Source organism: Chaetodon trifascialis, chromosome 3, assembly GCF_039877785.1.
Source record: "Chaetodon trifascialis isolate fChaTrf1 chromosome 3, fChaTrf1.hap1, whole genome shotgun sequence".
Classification (NCBI taxonomy): domain Eukaryota; kingdom Metazoa; phylum Chordata; class Actinopteri; order Chaetodontiformes; family Chaetodontidae; genus Chaetodon; species Chaetodon trifascialis.
The window spans coordinates 12,351,215-12,370,311 of record NC_092058.1 but is presented as its reverse complement, the minus strand read 5'-3'; the positions used below and the strand labels follow the sequence as shown (position 1 = coordinate 12,370,311).

Here is a 19,097-nt window from a genome sequence, read left to right as displayed (position 1 = left end):
GGCAAGCTGAGAGCAAAACAGACTGATATTCACTGAGACAGAGAGGGAGAATAAAGAAAAAGGAGAGTCACTTTTGCCCCCCGTTAAAGAGTACCGGCGGGGGCATAATTTGAGGATAGGCAGATTATTGCAACCAGAAAAATGACTGTGAGGCAATTCTGGTTCATGTTGTTACACATACTCAATAATCTAAACAACACATTAACGTGCTGCCTTAATTTGTAAGTCTGCCTCTGTAGTTGAAAACAATTTGACACGCATGGAATTTGTAGGAATCTTATTTTTGGATAATTCTAAAGCATTTGACACAAATTGTTTAATGGGTTTTGAGATGTATACATGCAAATGTGTCTTTGTTTGGTTTATTATTATATATCTTAGTTAGAAATATATACTGCATGTCTAAAAACTTGACAAGGACTGCCTTTGTTGTAGCGTTACAAAGTCAACTTTTGTTTTGTGCTTTTCCAGATATTAGTTTAGATTATTGTTGGAAATATTCTCACTCAGTTGGCCTTGCTTTTGAACTATCCTGCTCAAAGTTGAACTCACTCAACTGGCGCCATCTTGTGTCCGCACGGGGCTGCTGACTGCCGACACAGGTGCATAAAATTCAATGTCACCTTTTCTCCCAGATCTCCTCACTGTCCCCCAGCTGTCACCTGAGCGCTTGGCAGCATAAGGTAATAGCATCAAGATGCAATCAAGATTATATGCTTGTCACTCATTCTGTGCACTCAGTGGCTTGCAATGTGTGAAACAGACACAAGATAAAGCCTGTGCACAGATGGGAAGATAAAATGCTTCTAAATATTCATCAGTTTTCTGACTGCAGCAATGTAAGCCCCGAATGCTGCCATTAGATCACTGGGAAGAGTAACCAGTTAGCAAAGGGTTGGCGCAAAATGAGTTGAAATGTAGCAATGCAACGAATAAATAAAGAAAAACATCTGAAAATTTTAATCTGTCCCCGTAGAAGCAAATTTTCTGTAACCACTTTGAATTTTGTGGCACTCTTCCTTACTGAGGATCTGAAACAGGGTTTGCAGCTGTATATCTCAACTGCACAGAGCCTCAGCTTGTAAGCTACATCCCTATTAGCAGTCTATTTCCATGTTTACAGCGCTCCATATTCTTTGCAATAGTAACAGGATTACTTTGTGACAAATGGTAATTTGTGGAATTCCCTCATTTCAGTTTGAGGATTTTCTTTTTTCCTCTGTCCCCTGTCTTACATAAAAAAAAAAAGTTTCTGTATTCTCATCTCCCCGGAGGTTCGATTCCAGAAGCCCTTCAGGTTTTGGAACAGACCTCTGTGAAGGGCCAGATAAAGCGGAGCAAGGCCTGGCGATGCAGACATGAGGGAGCGCAGGAGAAATAATAATACGCGAAGGACTCCGCTGACGTGCACCGTTTTACTCCACAGGCCAATCTCATATATCCCAAGAAGAACATACAGACGGTGCTGTGCTGAATGTACATATTCTGAAAAATCATTTTCTACCACTCCACACCCATGGACCCTACCTGTATATTTTGTTAATGTACAAACGACGCACACTTTTATAGCTAACCATTTTTCAAAGCATGCTGCTGTGCTTGACATTTTGTATTATTTTCAAATTTTCTTATTGCCGATGAATCTCATGAAAAGAGCAAAACCAAATGTGAATACTCTCCGACGTCTCTGCTCCATCTGCGACTCTCAGTGCTAAGCCCGCTGTTTCCAACTGAAGATGTAACACTTTAAAAACAAGCCACAAATATAAATGGTTTCATTTGAATAAGACTAAGTGATTACATAAAAGAGCTGGGCACTACGGTTTTTAGCAAAGGTTACTCAAACAGGAGAAAACTGTGCATTTGTTGGGGACTATTTTCAGCGGTGGATTAATATGTGCTAATGAGCATTTATGGCAGGCGGACTGTGGATGTGACTGAATAAAGTACTGTGTTTATCGCATTAAAGGAATTTGTGCAACAGTGTGGCTCATATATGTTTTCGAATAGTATTTGGACAATAATGGAGCTCTGGGCACAAAGGAATGAGGCTATCAGGTTTATAATATATTGTAGGATCCATTTATTGATGGTTTTGGTCTTTTCATGAGATCTGTTGACAATAATGAAAATATCAGAAATTGCCTCTCTCTACATTTTCTTCACTTTGCAGGCATCTATTCTGTTCTGTATTGTATAAACAACCTTGCTTGAGATGAAGATGAAGTTGAGGCCCTGTGCAAGCACTTCTATAATTTTATTCATCAGTTGCTAGTTAGCCTCTTTGTTTTCAGCGTCTCAGACATCACTTGTCATCCTTACTGCCGTCACTTTGAAAGATTTCCTCAGTGTGATCCTGCACTTTATGATTACATACCAAAAGGAATTAGTAAATGTACATAAGTGAATTAATGTATGGAAATTAGCTCGAGTGCCACCGCGGGTCTGGTTCAGTTGATCCCCAGCTGCATATGCTGGTAATCACCGCTGCCTCTTGGATTCACTCACAGGCACGCAATAAACAACCTGCTGCCAGCACCCCCTACGCTTTTGTCTAATCTGCCGTTTCACTGGGCTCTAGTTTGTCGCACAAATATGAAAGTGAATCTCAGCAGCAGAATGCACACAGGCACATTAACTAGGATGGATGCCTGCACACTAAAGCCCCAGACATTAAGTCTAGGATTTACACTGGAATACGATTCCCTAAATGTCTTTAGAGTTTTGGTGCAGAAGTTCTCAGACAAATCTTGAAGAATTTAGTGAACTTGGTGACCTGCTGCCTGGTGTTGTTTCCAAAAGCACATTCATTATGTTACTGAATTAGCTCTTTGAATTGCACCTTAGAGCTGAAGATAAGCCTGTCATTAAATGGCAGACTACTCAGACGTCTTTCAAAACAGCTTTTTGGTTTTGTTTCCATAATGTTCGGGTAACATTTTTCCATTGATTCAAGACAGTGGAGGACATTACTGCTTGATGAATCTTTTTCAAGCTTCCCTTAACATCCCATCCAGAATCTTTGGTTAATGCCTCCACCTACTGGAAGAAGGAAAGTACTGTTTGTTATTAAAGACCATTAGATGCACCTTGCTTTGACTGCTTGTGGCTTAACTATCACTGACTGGAAAACCTTTAGTTTATTGTGGCATACCACACAGTAATGATAATATTTTTATTTTATAAGGATGGTCTTAATGGCACCAAAAGCTACTCCATTTTTAGACTACAAGCTGTCTTGTGGTAGTTTGTATTTAATAGGTACTGATCTTTTTTTCACTTTGCACACATATGGAGATGGTTGAGATTGGAAAAGAACATTTTAATGCTGATGTTGATTGTTTCTAGTTTATTAAAATGACTGCTGAAAGTGACATGGCACATTTTCATTAAAAAAAATGCTTTATTATATATTAGCATATCAGTGCCTGGAGTTAAAATAATCTCCTGAAAAGCATCAACTCAGCAAGGTTAACCGCTTGTGAGTGAGTTGCTATTGTTTGCCATCGTGAGTCCAGTATTTGTGAAATTTCACTCAAAAAATATTGTTTTGATTAAAAGCCATTTATTTGTGAAACATCACAATGCAAATCCTGAGCTATTGTACAATTGAAAACAAAAATAATAAATACTACTGGAGCTCTAGGTTGTCTCTATTCAGCAGGATGGTTGAGCTTCTGGTATCGTTTCCCTGCAGAAGCACTTCATTAATTTGAAAACATTTGTCAACTGTTCTCACTAAGGGCAGGTGTAGGCTTTTTTTTTTTATAAGTTTTGCAAGTCATGTCATTTTCTTAGGGTAAGGGGTCGTACTTGACTCGTGTTGTTAATGATTATTATACAGGGGTAGGACGCACAGAAAGGGGGATAGAGGGACGCAGCCTGGCAACCCCGCTCCTGTCGAAACATTGCAGAGCGTGCTAGTTGCTGCTGGAAGTTGCACACTGGAGTTAGCCTCGTTGCACTTAGTGGTAGCATAACTGCAGGCTAACCATGGCAGGCAAGAGGGCGTTAGTAATCCTGTCTAAAGGAGCAGAGGAGATGGAAACTGTCATTCCTGTGGACGTCATGCGCAGAGCTGGGGTTTGTAAAGTTAACTCGTCTGCAGGGTTGTTGACTTGCTGTATGCTAGCAGTCAGTTAGCTAATAACACCACTGAGCAGCTTAAGTTCGCATGTCCAGCTAACCTGAATTTATACTATCTTGAGCCTCCCCTTCAGTCAGTCCACGACACCATGGTGTCTACAGCCCAGCTGAGACAGACTGTCTCTGTATTAATGATGGAAACCTCAGCGCTGAGCAGCACAAGAGCTAACATTACCACAACCGAGCTTGCTAACTTTGCAAAATTTAACATGATGAACGGCGTTAAAATGACGACTTGACCGTCCACAGGTTTGATTTTCGCTATTAAATGAGTTGTTTGGTTAACTGTGGACGCACTCACAACCTTTTAAGTAAGTGCAGACAGAGGCCAAGTTAAATGTCAAAGTCCACCGTCATGACACTTCTCCGCCATTTGATAGCCTTCAAAATAAAAGTCTCCATTCCCTAGTCTCCGGTCGCCATATACAGACAGGATGCCATGTCATGATATTATGCTAATGCTGTACTTGTTATATTACCTTCCTAAACCTGCAGATTGCAGTGACTGTTGCAGGACTGACGGGCAGTGAGCCAGTGCAGTGCAGCAGAAACGTCGTCATTTGTCCTGATGCCAGTCTGGAGGATGCCAGCAAACAGGTTGGGCTCAGCGTCTGTCTACTCACACTGTCATCACATGTTAAAACTGCAGCCCAAAGTCAGTGAAAGCCATTTTTCATGTTTTATAAAGGATATATTTTCAGTATGATTAGTTCAATGAATCAAACTATGTTGGATGGTTTCCTGTGATTTTAAACTTTGCAGTCTCCCTCTATTTATCATGTTCGTATCCCAGGGGCCATATGATGTGGTGCTTCTGCCAGGTGGGATGCCAGGGGCCCAGAATCTGGCTGAGGTGAGAAATACTCTGATAAACTGCATGTAGATGGGTCAGTCTTTTCACGTGTTGATCACACAGTGTTTTTCCATGGGCTGGGCCAAGCCTCGATGGCCTGTCTCCACGTCATAACAAGGGATAGCTGTGCTGCAGCATCATCCTTGTGCATAATTTGTTAAGAGTGTACTCTTCAAAAAGTCAGCTCACCTGCCTCTTTAGGACGGTGTGGGTGTGGTTTGATCAGATTTGGTTGCGAGGTGGCTGGTCATATCTGCAACAACCCACCAAAGAGGTCAGATTCTGATTCAAATTAGGCTAAATCCTGATTGGTGCATGGAAAAATCACCTTCCAGCTGAGGCCCATGCCCTTCAAACCACAAAAAGAGCACAGAGAAAACCAGATGTGAAATGATATAAAAGTATTCTACTTTTGGTGGGACATTTTATATTCAAGACCCCATTTCTCATAGTAAGAAGCTGATTGAGAGAAAGTGCCCTCAGGGTCTTTAACGTTTCTTTCCGGATAAATTTTGCTAACCAACATCATAGCCTTACTGGCATGAAAGCATGCTTGCTTGTTATTACCTCATTTAATTTTGAGGTGGTGACTGAGTACAAATTGCTGGGCCTTATTAACTCACAAACTGCTAATGCATATTTTTAAGAATGGTCAAAAACGTACTTTATTATAAGACCCTTTTTTTAATGTCACTTACATAGTTTTTACTCTTACAAGCACTTCACTGAGAGCATACTATCTTACTGAAATGTGGTGTCCATTGCTGGAATGGAAACTCTAAAGCCGTTCACAGGAACAAGCTATAGAAAGACCATGGTGTTGCAGCACCCCTAACTGGGCTGACTGTGAAAGCTGCTAAGCTCTTCCAGGATCATTCCACTTGCAACCATGTAAAAATATAGTTTATTACCATGGCAATAACACAGTTAATTAAACTGTGGTAGCCTTATTGCAAGGTGCAATATATTTATGTATTGATGATTTTAGGATATGGGTTGGGGTGCAACTTAGATAATTATTTATTCACAATTTTAGCACGTTAATGGGTTTGCACGTTATGTATGATTTATTCATGGTTTGAAATGCCTTGATGGAGGATGTAAGAATGGCTAATGCAGTGTGTTGTTGGTTTATATTTGTCCCATGTGTTTTTGTGATGCGTCTATGACCCATGTCTACCTACGTGTACTATGTGCTGTAACACAAATTGCCTCTTTAGGGACAAGTTTTCAAAAGTAAACTGAATGAAAACAGTTTGAGAACCTCTGGATAGGCCAGTCCTTTGAGAGTTCCTGCAATTATTCTTGCCCATTGTGTGATGGGATAGGCTACAACCCTTCTGTGACCCTGAACTGGAAAAATGGGTTTAGAAATTGGATGGATAGAAAATATACGATCCTGAAAGCAATATAAGATTGTGTCACCATCATTTATATTGATGTTGAGTTGAGTCCATGTTTCATGTATTGTTTTATGTTTTCAGTGGTTTTACTTGCATCTTTTTTAAAAATACACTTTGGTGCTTCAGAATTGAGAGTACAAGAAAATGATTGATGTTCTCTCTATTTTACTCCATCCCTCTGTGCTTTCCTCTGAAAATGTAAAACTTTTACCAACGCCAACATTTTAATCAAACTCATCTGATAGCTGAGATCTGGCAAACACCAGGTGCAGTCAAACAACTATTTTTACTGCTTTTGTTTAATACGCCTGTGGTTGCATTCAAACCAGTCATGTTTTTTCGATGTGTTTAAAACATTGCCAGTTTGCTTCAGTGATTATACCATACGCAGCACGTATAATGTTCAATCACATGGCCTGCAAATGAGTCACTGTGCACCTGGTTTCTGTGCTCTCTTGCAGTCTCCTGCTGTGAAGAAGGTGCTGACGGATCAGGATGGCAGAAAAGGCCTGATTGCAGCCATCTGTGCAGGTGCAGTTTATGAAACCCAACCAAAGTCATAATTATATTGGACCAATGGGTTAAAGTTTAAATATGACATGACCTCAAATTTGACCATTATGTTGTTGCTTTTAATCTAATAGATGAAAATTACCCAACCTACACAGTGCAGTGTATTCTGGTGCTTGCTTTCTAAAATAGTGTCTTCGTAAGTAATTGAGCAGCAAATGTACTCACAGTCATTTTCCATATCAAATTGGACCAGTTTGACAATCCAAGGATATAAATTAACAAAGCGTGCACTGTGCTAACATGTGACCTGTAACCATTTTTAACTAGAAATAACACTAAAGGTATGGTATTGTGGTTTTAAACCTACCAAGCTAATGTTGTGCCGGTAAATGGGATTTGGATTTGCCCGCAAGTAGAATTAAAGATCTTGGATAGAAAAAAGGTACAGTTTTTAAATGCACATGGCAGTGGATTCAGTGGATTTCTGGTATTTTAGTAACTGGATGTGCCCTTAAAAGAGTTTAACCACATTTTGAAAAATAGACACTATTAACAAACGACATACTTCATTAATTTAGGGTCACGTGTGACCCTTTTTTTGGCATTTGGAATGAAAGGCTGAGGGTTTGATTAATAACTATCCCTGTGTGAACCCACAAGTAATGACATTTTATTTGACAGCCTTCGTATGCTGAGGAAGGACACTGGAAGGACATTCTCAATAGGGATGGGACCAATGCGGCAAAGTGGATTGAAGGGTGCCCTAGAAAATGACTGAAATCCTCACAGGAATATACAGTTTAATGAACCTGCCAACAAGAGGGCCAGTTGCAAGGCCTATTATTCTGCCCTAACATGAAAATGATCTTAACATGTGAAAAACGTCCATTCAAAATGAGAAAAAAAATTGCTAGCAGGATAATTTTAGCCTTGTATACTTTTTTTAGCTAATGTTTGTTACATGCATGTAAGGTCATAGGCATAAAAATGAATACATGATTATCATCAGATGCTAGAAAGATCGTTGTTGTCGCGCTTCTTTCCACATCTGCCTTGCTGTCTGACTCTGGTTCTCAGAAGGTCTCTCGTTCTCCCAGACTGGCGTCCTCTGGGCGGGGACTGGCTGTAACAGGAGTAGCCTGGCTTTAACTGGCAGTCTGCTGTTCTGCCAGGGGAAAGTGTAATCTTTAGACTGCATGGGAAGGCAGCCAAGGAGCATAATCAATAACTTTCTATTTATTAACAGTTTTTGGATGAGCTCACTGCAGTGCTAGGACATTGCCAAAGTTAATGCAGCAGCAGTCAATGTCTTCAGCCTCTCTGTTTTTTTCTCTTTTCAATGTGGTGCAGAGTCTTAGGAAAGAGGCTTAAACTGTATACTGTATGTGTGTATTGTTAGAAACAATGGCACTGTTGAGGACAACTTTAGGACATCGGGTTGTCATCAAATATTTCATACTTAAGCTATTCATAATTGTAATCCCTGATGTTAAATGCAGCATTTTCTGTATTCTGATTTGTGTTCAACTTGAGCAAAGTGACTGACGGATACAGTATTTCCCCCTTTTTTACCCTTTTTTACCCTTGTCTCCTTTTTTAACTGTGTAAAGCTGAAAGCTTGGACTGACACAAGCAACAGAACATGTTCCCCAGTGTCACTTTATAACAGGAAACACTTAAATCAGCCTTAAACAGCTTTGCCTTTCTGCAGGTCCCACTGCTCTTCTGGCACATGGCATCGGGTACGGCAGCACAGTCACTACACATCCTGCCATGAAGGAGAAGATGATGGCTGGAGGTAAAAAAACAAACAAACAAGCAAACAAATAAAAAACACTTCATGCAAATGAAAAAGTGTGAAATTTGTTTAAATGTACAGCCAATGGCTTTAGCATCTGCAGCTGTAACTCAGAGCAGGAGGAATTGTAATTATTTGCATAGGGCAGCAGATGGTGCTGTACTAGCTCTTTCTTGCCTATAGAAAACCATGTCACTATGCAGTGGAGGAGTGCACACCACTCAAGTGAGAGCGGATGCAGGAATTTGACAGAACATAAGAGAACTGGGTCAGATGAATCTGTGATAGATTATCTATGTGCAAGTGCTTGTAGCACACTGTGCCTGACATGTGGCTTTCAGTCTGTAGCTTGAAGCTCTCGTATTGTGATTATCCTTATGGTATTGCTCTTTGTCTTTTTTTAGACCACTATAAATATTCAGAGGCTCGAGTGCAGAAGGATGGACATTACATCACCAGCCGTGGGCCAGGAACCAGTTTCGAGTTTGCCCTGACGATTGTAGAGGAACTTATGGGGGCTGAGGTTGCAGCTCAAGTCAAAGCACCTCTTATTATGAAAGACTGACTGCAGCCGTGTTCACTTACATGCAAGCAGCACTGGCTGCTGTATAAGTCTGGCACTAATGAGACAGATAATCCAATGTAGCTGGCACCAAGAGTCAAAGTCACAAGTGACAAATCATTCACCCTCAGAGTCACAAGGATGTTTCTGTTCTGGCAGGTTATCATCTTCCTTTGTCTGACACCCTTCTTATTTAACACTGAAATACATGTGTATTCCATAGTCCATATGTGGATAATCACTGCACAGGCCTTCCAAATGACATGAAAAATTATTTTTTTTCATTGTAGTTTTCCCTCAAATTGTTTGCACATTAGTTTGACTGCTTTTATTGTATCACTTGTCATTAAAACATGAACATGATGAAGTTCCGTTTGTCTCGCTTCACGATTATATTATATATTATACAGTACATTAATCCTGGAGGTCACTGTGACTTGTTTTCACATGCTTGCAGTGGTTGTTGACACCTAAATATAGGCTGCATAATGTAATGTATTGTGAGCGCTGCTTAGAACGCGGGAAGCAGAATCCAAATAGATTGGCAGCTGGCCTGGCCATTGAGAAGCCTCGGCCTGGCTGCAGTTGTATTCTGACGGACGAATGGCAGCCCGCCCGCAGCCAACAGGGCGGGGCTGTGATGCAGCGCGTGGTAGTTGTGTCAGAGCAACAAAATCCAGAGGGTCCTCTCAGTCAAAAGGAAGAGAAGGATTTCGCCAAAGGTAAGAGCAATTGGGCTTTGTGGTGTGATTTTAAGTGTTGTGTGGGTTATTGACACTTTTATCAACGATAATGTTCTACCGAAACGAGTTTAATAGCGTTCAGATATTTTCATTTCAGCTATTTTACGTTGGCAAAGCAGTTCACGCAACGTTAATCATGGTAACTAGCTGCCAACGGTATCGAAATGAACATGTCTTTGTAACATTAGTTAATAACGCGGCAGCAACACGAACAAGTGCTAACGTTACATCATTAAAGGAGTGGGTGTTTGTGGCTACGAATCGTTTTGTTGGCCGATGATTAGCTCGCTAAGTGTGATGAGTGGAGAGCTTCAAGTTCGCTGCAATCCATGGCATAATGGATTGACATCAGCGTCTCAAAGTGGCCGGACAGAGTAACGTTAGCCTGGGGTAACGTTCTCTGCATGTTCGCAACCCAAAAATGCGTTCAGACGGAGGACACGCTAACGCGAGGGAAACCAGAGGACCGTCGTGTCTTCACGTTGAGAGATCGCTCTGCAGATGTGACCCGACATGGAAACGTCAGCTCCAGAAGCTCCCCATCCTCAGCAGCAGCCGCAGTCAGACCGTGCTGCATATGCTCTGACGGAGGCTAATACAGTGCGGCAGAGGCCAGGTCAGTTCCTCTGTCAGAACGAGGTGTCACCGTGACAGCAAAGAACGGAACTGTCAAAGACATGCAACTAAGAAGGTGCATAGAAAGATTCTGTGTGCAAACCTCCTAATAAAAAAAAATCCAAAAACACCACCACTGGAAATGTCGTGGTTAAGTTCAGGTCACGTCGGTATAGCTGTCATTATATGAATGATTTATCCTCATAAGAGAGTTCATCTAAAATTCATCTGAGAAAGTACCTGAGCAGAGCTTCATCTTCGGGATCTCCTCATTGACACGAGGCCCGTCAAGATTGTGCTGTCATTTTTGTTTTAGCACTTAAAACAGGAAGGCCCAGAGGTGTTACCCTCACCTCTTTCACTTCACAGACACAGGAAATGCAACGCAAATTCTTCTCTGGTAGGCCACATTTTCAGTTGCTGGGAAACCGCCTCTTAGTCATTCTTAGCAAAGCATGCAGAACCACAGCAAGTCAGGGGTCATCCAGATAGGAGGGCAACTGAAGTGGCTTTTTATCCACCATTGTACAACCAAACAAAAGTGAGACAGAAAAAGACTGTCAGCCTCTGCTCCCATTACAGTGCATCATGAGAGCATTGTTTACTGTAAAAATCACATTACATCAAAATCCAAATCATGAGCGTGCGCCTGCGTCTGACTGTTACCTGTGGGTACACTGTGAAACGGCTCGGGCTAGTTGTTTGCCCTATGACAGTCTTCAGCATTTTAGATTGGGCTATGCCTGTCATGTTGGGGCAACATCACCATATTGTGGGCCTGAGCTTGTATGTTTCATGTCTGTGTTCAAAAATTAGGAGCTAACAATTGCCACTCCCTGACAGATGGACCTCAGTGCTTAAATAGTGTCTTAATGGGAGTTGTATAGCACAGTCTCATTAATGCTATGTTTTTCAGTTGGATATTTCTGGAACGTTAACATTTTGCGCTGTTGCACATAACATGTTAGAATTATTCTGCTTGAGCAGCTGTACAGTAAAACGCTTGAGGCTTGACTCCCTATTTCTGGATGGGGCAGAGGAAGGAGGGGTGGGGGGAGGGTGAGGCTGAAGTCACCGTGACTGAGTCATTGGTTTAGCTAATGATGCAATTAGAGTGCTGCACTTTGCATCTCCTGATTAGATCCCCTACTTGCATTGGCCTGCAGACAGTGAAGACTGAATCGACTTAGGCAGATACAGTTCAAAAGGTAATAGACAATTGAGATTTCATCAAACATCAACATTTTATGTGTCATCAGCAACAAATAGATGGATTTGTCAATCTCTGTCATTTCAGCCAACGTGGAATCTGAATGAAAGCTCTTGGTGACTGTACAGTTTGGAGCCACTATATGTTACTGATTCCTACACTGTGCTTTAGGACTATAAGATAAAGGTTTTATGTCAAAATGGGCTGTAAAGCAAACAAGCAAGCAGCTCTTTCAAACACATTCAGCCGTACCAGTTAACACATTAGCATAGTGAAACAGAATCACACCATCAAGTCAAAATGAAACTCGGCTCCAAAGATCTCAAAAAAGTAACTTTGTGGTGTCACGATTTAACTATCCTTGACTTGACTTTCCATTTCAAGGTCACTTTTGATTCGATGTTTGATTTAAACTTTCTTTTTTTTTTCAGCACAGATGGCGAAGCCATTTTTAGAATCTTGGTTTGTCAAAATCATCAGATCGCTGGTTTTATGAAGAGAAAAAAATACTGGGAGAATTACCAATCCTGTTTCTGAATTTGATTATCAGAATCAGAAGCTCATTTTGATTGATTTTTGGATTTTGAATTGAATTTGTGACACCCATGTCTGTGAATGATGCATTATGACTTTGGTATTGCAGCCTCAGGTATTTGAGTAGACAATGCAAGAGCATGTGTTGTAATCAACTGGAGGAACCATCTTACCTCAGTTGATTACTCTGGGGGACTTTGAATGTGAAGTGCAGACTTAGTTTGTGTTAATTTTTGGAAGAGAATATGACAAGGTAATTGCATAGATACTTTAAGTGTTTATCCAGAACATTTTCAAATGTTAAGGTTAATGAGGAATGCTGAACTCAGCTGTCCAGAGTTATTCTTATCACTCTGTTACTAGATTGTCTGCACTGCTTTTGTAAATTAGTGCTCCCATAAACAAAATAGGGCTTCAGGGCTATGTTGGTACACGTTTTAATAAATCTACACATATTTTTTTTATGTACTGGTGGAAACCGATCGGTATTTGCACTGACTTCATTTACCTAATGGAGTGTCCCCCAGATGTGACTACTCCCTTACAAATTGCTGGGCAATAAAATGGTCTTGTTATGGGGATTGTGATCATATAATAATTTTTTATTTTTTTTCCCCTCGGTGTGGATAGATCTAACAACCTATGACACAGCAGAAATAAATGCAATGGCAGCCAGTCAGTCTGCAGTTTTTAGCTTGCACGTCAAAGCCCAAGTCCTATTGCGAAGCATTGTTTGAGCTACTGGTGAAGAAAGTGGATGTGCTCTGGAAAAGAGAGAAAAAAGTGAGTAGAGCAGAGGGGCATTGAGTGACAAAAGTAAACTTGCCTTATCCTCCAAAGCTGAGTAAATTGTTAACAAAAAGGCAACACGTCATCCATTATATGGAAGTGGTTTGGATATCTCAAAAACGACAAAGTGCAGATTAAGATGGTCTGCAAAATACACTGTCATTCAGTGACAGTCGTGACAGGAAACACTACAAACCTCTTCCATCACCTGAAAAGTATCATCCCATTGATGACACCATTATATTTCTAGGTTACAATGCATGCTCATGCCCTGTTTTGTTAAGGCACATAAACTGTACTTAAAATCTACATGGAAACATGCTTTATGTCATAAAGTGTGTATTATATATTATGATAAGTATCGATATTGATCAGTATGGAAAAAAAATGTTGTGGTCATATTTTTTGGCATACACTACTATTTATCCAGCCCCCACATACACATTAGTCACTGCTTTCTGCCTTTTTATTCTGCTTTTCCTCAGGTCATCTATAATTAGCAGAAGTAAGCAGGTCTGATCCAAGATACAAAAGTGGATCCTGCACTAAAACACAGAGTATTACTTAGCATGTTTGTTGCATGGAATAACTGTAGTTGTTTGTCTGCTGTATGTTAACAAAGGTAAGCAAATACACAAACAAGTGCAGATGTTGTGCAGCATCAACTGTTTGCTATACCTGAAGTTCTTTCGGTCCTGGAAGAATTGGAATCACATCATTCATATATTGTGTTGTCAACAACAGACCCACTCGGGATCCACGCATATTGTTTTTTGAAGCTGAAGCCAATATTTGCTTCTTTTCTATCCTGCCAATTGTTTATTGTAGTCACCCTCACTTAATGTCATCTGTATACATGTTGTATTTCTTAAGTCTTAAGGGAATTCTGCAGTAGAGTGTATTGTACAGCACTAGTTTAAATATTCCCATGGCATAATCATTGTCCTCCATAAACTCCAGATATGAGATGCATGTATAGCTGTCACAATATCATCACCCTCCTCTGTTGTCGGTCTGAGACATCAGCCGGTATTCTCATCTGCCAGACTAGAAGCTGATTGAGTTTTGTGGGGCTTTTGTGTGGCACAGAAAGTTACAGACTAATTCCTCAGAGCATGAAATTTTGTTTACTTAATGCATGTCACTTGCTCTGTTCTTTGTGTGGTAATCCCAGCGAGACCGTGCAGAGACTGTAGCACTAAAAGCCTAATGGCCTTTGCCTGAGCAATACCCAAAGGACCTCAGAGTCAACTCAATATGGGGCTGAATTTATAACCAACTGCTTGCAAAGTGTTGTATGTAGAGTGATAGTGTGCAAGCCAGTTCTGTGTTGTCTGTTACTGGTGGTCTATATGTTTGTAGAGGTAAAACAAAAACAAAAAGTAAATATATAAGCCAATCACTTCCACCTGTTGTAGAAAAAATGCAATACGGCACTAGACATTTTGTGTATTCTGTATTCAAGTTGAACTAAATTGTGTTCATCTCCTTGAATGATTGCAGACTTTTGGGAAAGCAGTGTTTAGCAATAGATCAGGAGAGGCAGAGATAAAGCAGTGTTTTAGATGTCTGCATCATTCTGCACCAGGCAAGCTACACTGGTTGGTGCTATTCCAGTGAAGTGAAAAATATCCTGCTATACAGAGAAATATTAGCTGTTTCTGGGTGAGTAAATGTTAATGTAACTTATGAGAGGGAAGCTACAAAGGGGCCAAGAGAATGCTGAGCTTTCAAGTTTTATCGGGAGCCATTAATAACACCAACAAACACATCATGTTTAGGAAGTAGTTTAAACACAGTTTCACAAAGGGCAACCATTTACTGCACACTGAGGTTGTAAACTGAGTACAGTTAGCTGATAATTAGCCTGATCAGCCACCGTCAGTAACCAGAACAAACACGTTATTAGACTGTAAACCATTAATCAAACCAATAGCTAATTACAGTCAGTGAATGTTAGACAATCTCGTCATATTTTAGCAGCTACAAAGTGTTTCTGTGGTGGTGACACGACGTTAAAATATACATTAAGTATTTGAATTGAATGGAAGCTCCCTGTAGTCTCTGGGGAAAATATTACACCAAACTCCCTTCAATAAATATATCAAATTAACAATTCCTTACATGTCCACAGAAACATCTTACTCTACAAACACAAGATAAAAGGCTTGATGTCTACAGTTGGCATCAATATAATCCGTACCACACAAACTTTCAAGATTTTGTCGCCTCAACTCTCTGCCGGGCATCGTTGGTTAGCTGCGCTATTTAAGTGAGAGACGACTGTCGGAATGAGAGGTGAACCATTTCAACGATGAAGTTTTCTCACTAGAATTAACACTGAGTCATAACATTGTGAATGCACCATGTAGCATCAGTGAAAATAAGGTGTGTGCCTGAACATGTCTAAAGTGAATTCACTGCATCCTTTATTATTTGAATACCTATCAACATCACTGGAAATTGAATATTATGGATGCCTTATATAGACAAGTGGCAAGTCAGATCTTGCAGCAACACATAAAGTCTATGTACATTCATAGTTAGCTCACACTATGCAGCAGTGTTCTTGAAAACCTTAAAACACAACTTTATGAATACTTACACCGCACAGTGTTTATCCCATTGTGTTTATCACAGTGAAACGCTTTGGACTAAGAAAATATAGCCTTCCTCACACTTTACCTTTTGATAGTTTACTGGGGTGTTTCATACAGTTTCTGTAGATCTACAAAGAAAGGAATGCCACTGTTGAAGTGTTGCAGTAGAAAGATTTGGGCAGGATGTAAATAGCTCCTCTTCATCCCCTGTATACACAAAAGAATGGTGTTTGAATGCAGTTTAGCCAGCAACACAGTTTTAGATGTACTGTCTGCCTGAGAAATGTCAGCAAGATAGACTAGAGACAATGGTGTAGCTTCCATGAAATGCCTGCTTCTGTTCATGCAGCAGGTGTACCTGGAGAACAGCGGGCTACAATTAACAAAGTATTTCAAATGAATCAGGCTTTGAATAGCTGATACGCAAATCTGCCCCTGATAAACATCTGCAAGACCAGCAGATTGGCTTGGACCCTTTCAATCGGTGTTATCTTTCTCTAAGTACCCTGACCTTGAACAGGCATAGTTCTGTGTAGAGAAAGGAAAGACATGATGTTGCCCTTGTTGAGAAAATACATTCTGGTATGTTTTTGAAGCTTCAACCCAGACCTTGTAATGGCTGGAAGCAGAAACAAACAGCCGATTCCATAATATCCCAAAGGATATTATGGAGAGGAAATACTAAAGCACCAGACATGATCACAGGAGCATCACTCTTGTCTTATGCAGCTGTCAGGCAAAGCACCACAAGTGTCACATGCAGACAGCAGCCTGCTGCAGTAGGTATACATAGCACAGAGTCAATCCTCACACCATTCAGTACAAACATGGCGTCATAGGTGTGATATTTTGGCAGGCCATATTAGGAGCGTGTTTATAGTTATTAACGGAAAATTTGATTTTGGAGCAGTTTTCATGGTCATGTGTGCATTTTTTTTTCTGTTTTTCTTTTTTTTTTTTTTACTGTTCTGTTGCCACTAGTTGAAGATGGTGCAAAATCATTCACCCAGCATCATTTTATCCATTTCAAAAAGGGCAACGTTAAAAGCTTTAGACGTATATTATCTGGGAGGACTGAATGGACTCCATATGGTTCGCCATCAACACCCAGAAACTCTGAGAAAAGCGTAGATATTATTGTGGGTGTGAGTGAAGATGTCTTGCTGTGGACCCATTAGACTGTCTCGCAAATACCTCGCCATGCTTGGTGTCGTGATTGGAGGGGAGCGAGCTGCGGAGCTGTAGTCTGGCTGGAAGCAGAAGTTTGAGATGCCGTGACTGGGCTTGAGCTCAGAGAGAAAGGCCAGGGACAGTGGTGCGCAACAGTGAAGCTGTAGCTGTCCCCTCAAGCTCTGGGCAACATACACAAACACATACACCACACACACACACACACACACACACACACACACACACACACACACACACACACACACAGGGTGAGGCATATCCATCAATGCAAATCTAAAAGAAACTGATCTGAACACCACTCTACCAAAAGGGTAGATCACATTTAAGAATATTATTTTGTGGAAGTTGGTGCTTGGAAATGATTTGCCACAAATCAGGGAGAACGCAAAATGTATCATTTTTCGTTACTATCATTTATATATATTTTGTTTTTTTCAATTTTGCTGAAAATGTTTGCAGACAAACAATTTCTCTGTTGTTGGCTGCAAGAATCAACAAAAAGCTGATGATGATGATGATGATGATTGATGGAAATGTCGCCACAACAACAGTAACAACAACAACAGAAAAACTCTTAGCCTGTAGGTGTAAGCTAATCATTTTTATGTTGAACTGCTTTGAGGGCCGTTACAAATCAGGATTCACTACAAAACTGAAGCTCAAGTATGGATCAATGCTGACTTCAAACTTAGAATCTGTAACTTTTGCCATTTTTATGTTTTTGTTACCATTTATTCTGCTGGTTAGCCTGTTGAATTTGGTGTGTGCTATGCTAATGTCACTAGCAGCACCAGTTGTAGACCCATGCACTGGAGCAATGTTGGTGTATTTAATACTGAGGGACAGTCAAGAGGAACCATGTGAACTTTAATCTACATCTGAAGCCCATTCAATAACCAGAGTAGTAGCATTTTTTTCATGGTGCTTTTTGGGTAGTCTCATATACCCAGAGCTACCGTTATCTCCACACTTAATACTGCAACACAAGCTCAGCTGGCTTAGTTGTTACACGAAAGCCCCCTCTGCAGTGTGCTGCATCGGTATGTGTGTCTGTTACTGCCGTATGTAAATGTACTTGATAGACATGCCCCATGGTACACTGACTGTAGTACTTATATAATACACTTTGGGTTTTATGCCAGATAAATGCAGTTGTCTAACTCTGAGAATGAATGGATGTCAATATTTTTAATGTCATAGTCTCTTTAGTTCACAATCTATCCCCCAATCCCCTTCACTGGAAACAAATCTAAAATGTCAATAAAAAACTAATAGGCCTGACATCACAACACTGAGTGAAGTCTAGAAAGAAGAAGAAACCAGACATCAGTCAGTATCAGTCATTCATCCTGTCCTCTGTCCTCCTCCTTCTGCTGATGTGAATCACTGCCTGCAGGTACAGCTGATGGAGAGGAGGCTGGTTTGTTCCATCCAGCATCCAAGAATTTACATACAGGCAGCTTTTGTTTTAGCTTGTTTGTAACAATTTGCTATTAGTTGAGTTAGTGAGCTGTGGTTGTGTAAAACAGCGGCGATGGATGAGAGACTGCGGACAGAACAGATTGAAATATCGCTTTTCTAAATGTTTACTTGTTTATGCTTGTTGAGTAGATGTGTAGGTAAAGTACTGGCCTTTTGCTTGTTAAGGTTTTATTCCACTTACAGTAACGAGCATTATAACGAGTACCGTCACCATAACTCCTGTCCTCTCTTCCTCCTGCCCCACGCTCTTTTTCTCACTGCAATCTTTTAAGAGACATCAGGTAGTCAGTTTCATTAATATTGTTTAAACATCAATAACATTAAGTGAAATTTCCATCCCTGCTTTGTGAGAGCAGCGGTTTCATAGCTCATTGATTTGTGCTAGCATTACTTGCTAATGCTATCAGCGAGGTGGGGCCATCACAGAAACTGTAGTACGTCTTTTTAATTCCTGAAAGTAGGAATTGGTTAGCAGACAATATCAATGGCGTCTTAAATCTCGAACATTCCCTTTTACAATTCAGACTATATTGAGGAGAGTAAAATAGGCAGCTTGTGCATACAAGGGTGCATTAGATTTGATATACAGTAGTACATATTATGTAACAAGTTATTGATCCTTGCAGGGAAGTAATCCTCTCACTTGACCCCCCTCTGC

General features: G+C 40.5%; 2 protein-coding genes across 2 annotated transcripts in view; both read left to right on the top strand.

The window, feature by feature from the left end:
* The first annotated feature begins 3,899 nt into the window (after positions 1 to 3,899).
* On the top strand, positions 3,900 to 9,645 carry park7 (parkinson protein 7). The gene is made up of 6 exons (XM_070958869.1): positions 3,900 to 4,083; positions 4,642 to 4,743; positions 4,940 to 4,999; positions 6,864 to 6,933; positions 8,627 to 8,713; positions 9,118 to 9,645. Exons 1-6 carry the CDS (start codon positions 3,994 to 3,996, stop codon positions 9,276 to 9,278), a joined length of 570 nt encoding a protein of 189 aa, XP_070814970.1. The 5' UTR covers positions 3,900 to 3,993; the 3' UTR covers positions 9,279 to 9,645.
* A 267-nt stretch (positions 9,646 to 9,912) lies between these two features.
* Positions 9,913 to 19,097, top strand: part of kcnab2a (potassium voltage-gated channel subfamily A regulatory beta subunit 2a) — an 84,709-nt gene continuing 75,524 nt past the window's right edge. The window contains exon 1 of the mRNA XM_070959336.1: positions 9,913 to 9,997. The gene's annotated coding sequence lies outside the window, so the exon portion shown is untranslated. The remainder of the gene's footprint in view (positions 9,998 to 19,097) is intronic.

Bases quoted from the DNA above. Each gene is read 5' to 3' on its own strand.
- park7 (XM_070958869.1), top strand. From the start codon at position 3,994: ATGGCAGGCAAGAGGGCGTTAGTAATCCTGTCTAAAGGAGCAGAGGAG. The intron at 6,934-8,626 runs GTGCAGTTTATG...GCCTTTCTGCAG, and splicing joins GATTGCAGCCATCTGTGCAG to GTCCCACTGCTCTTCTGGCA. The intron at 8,714-9,117 runs GTAAAAAAACAA...GTCTTTTTTTAG, and splicing joins GGAGAAGATGATGGCTGGAG to ACCACTATAAATATTCAGAG.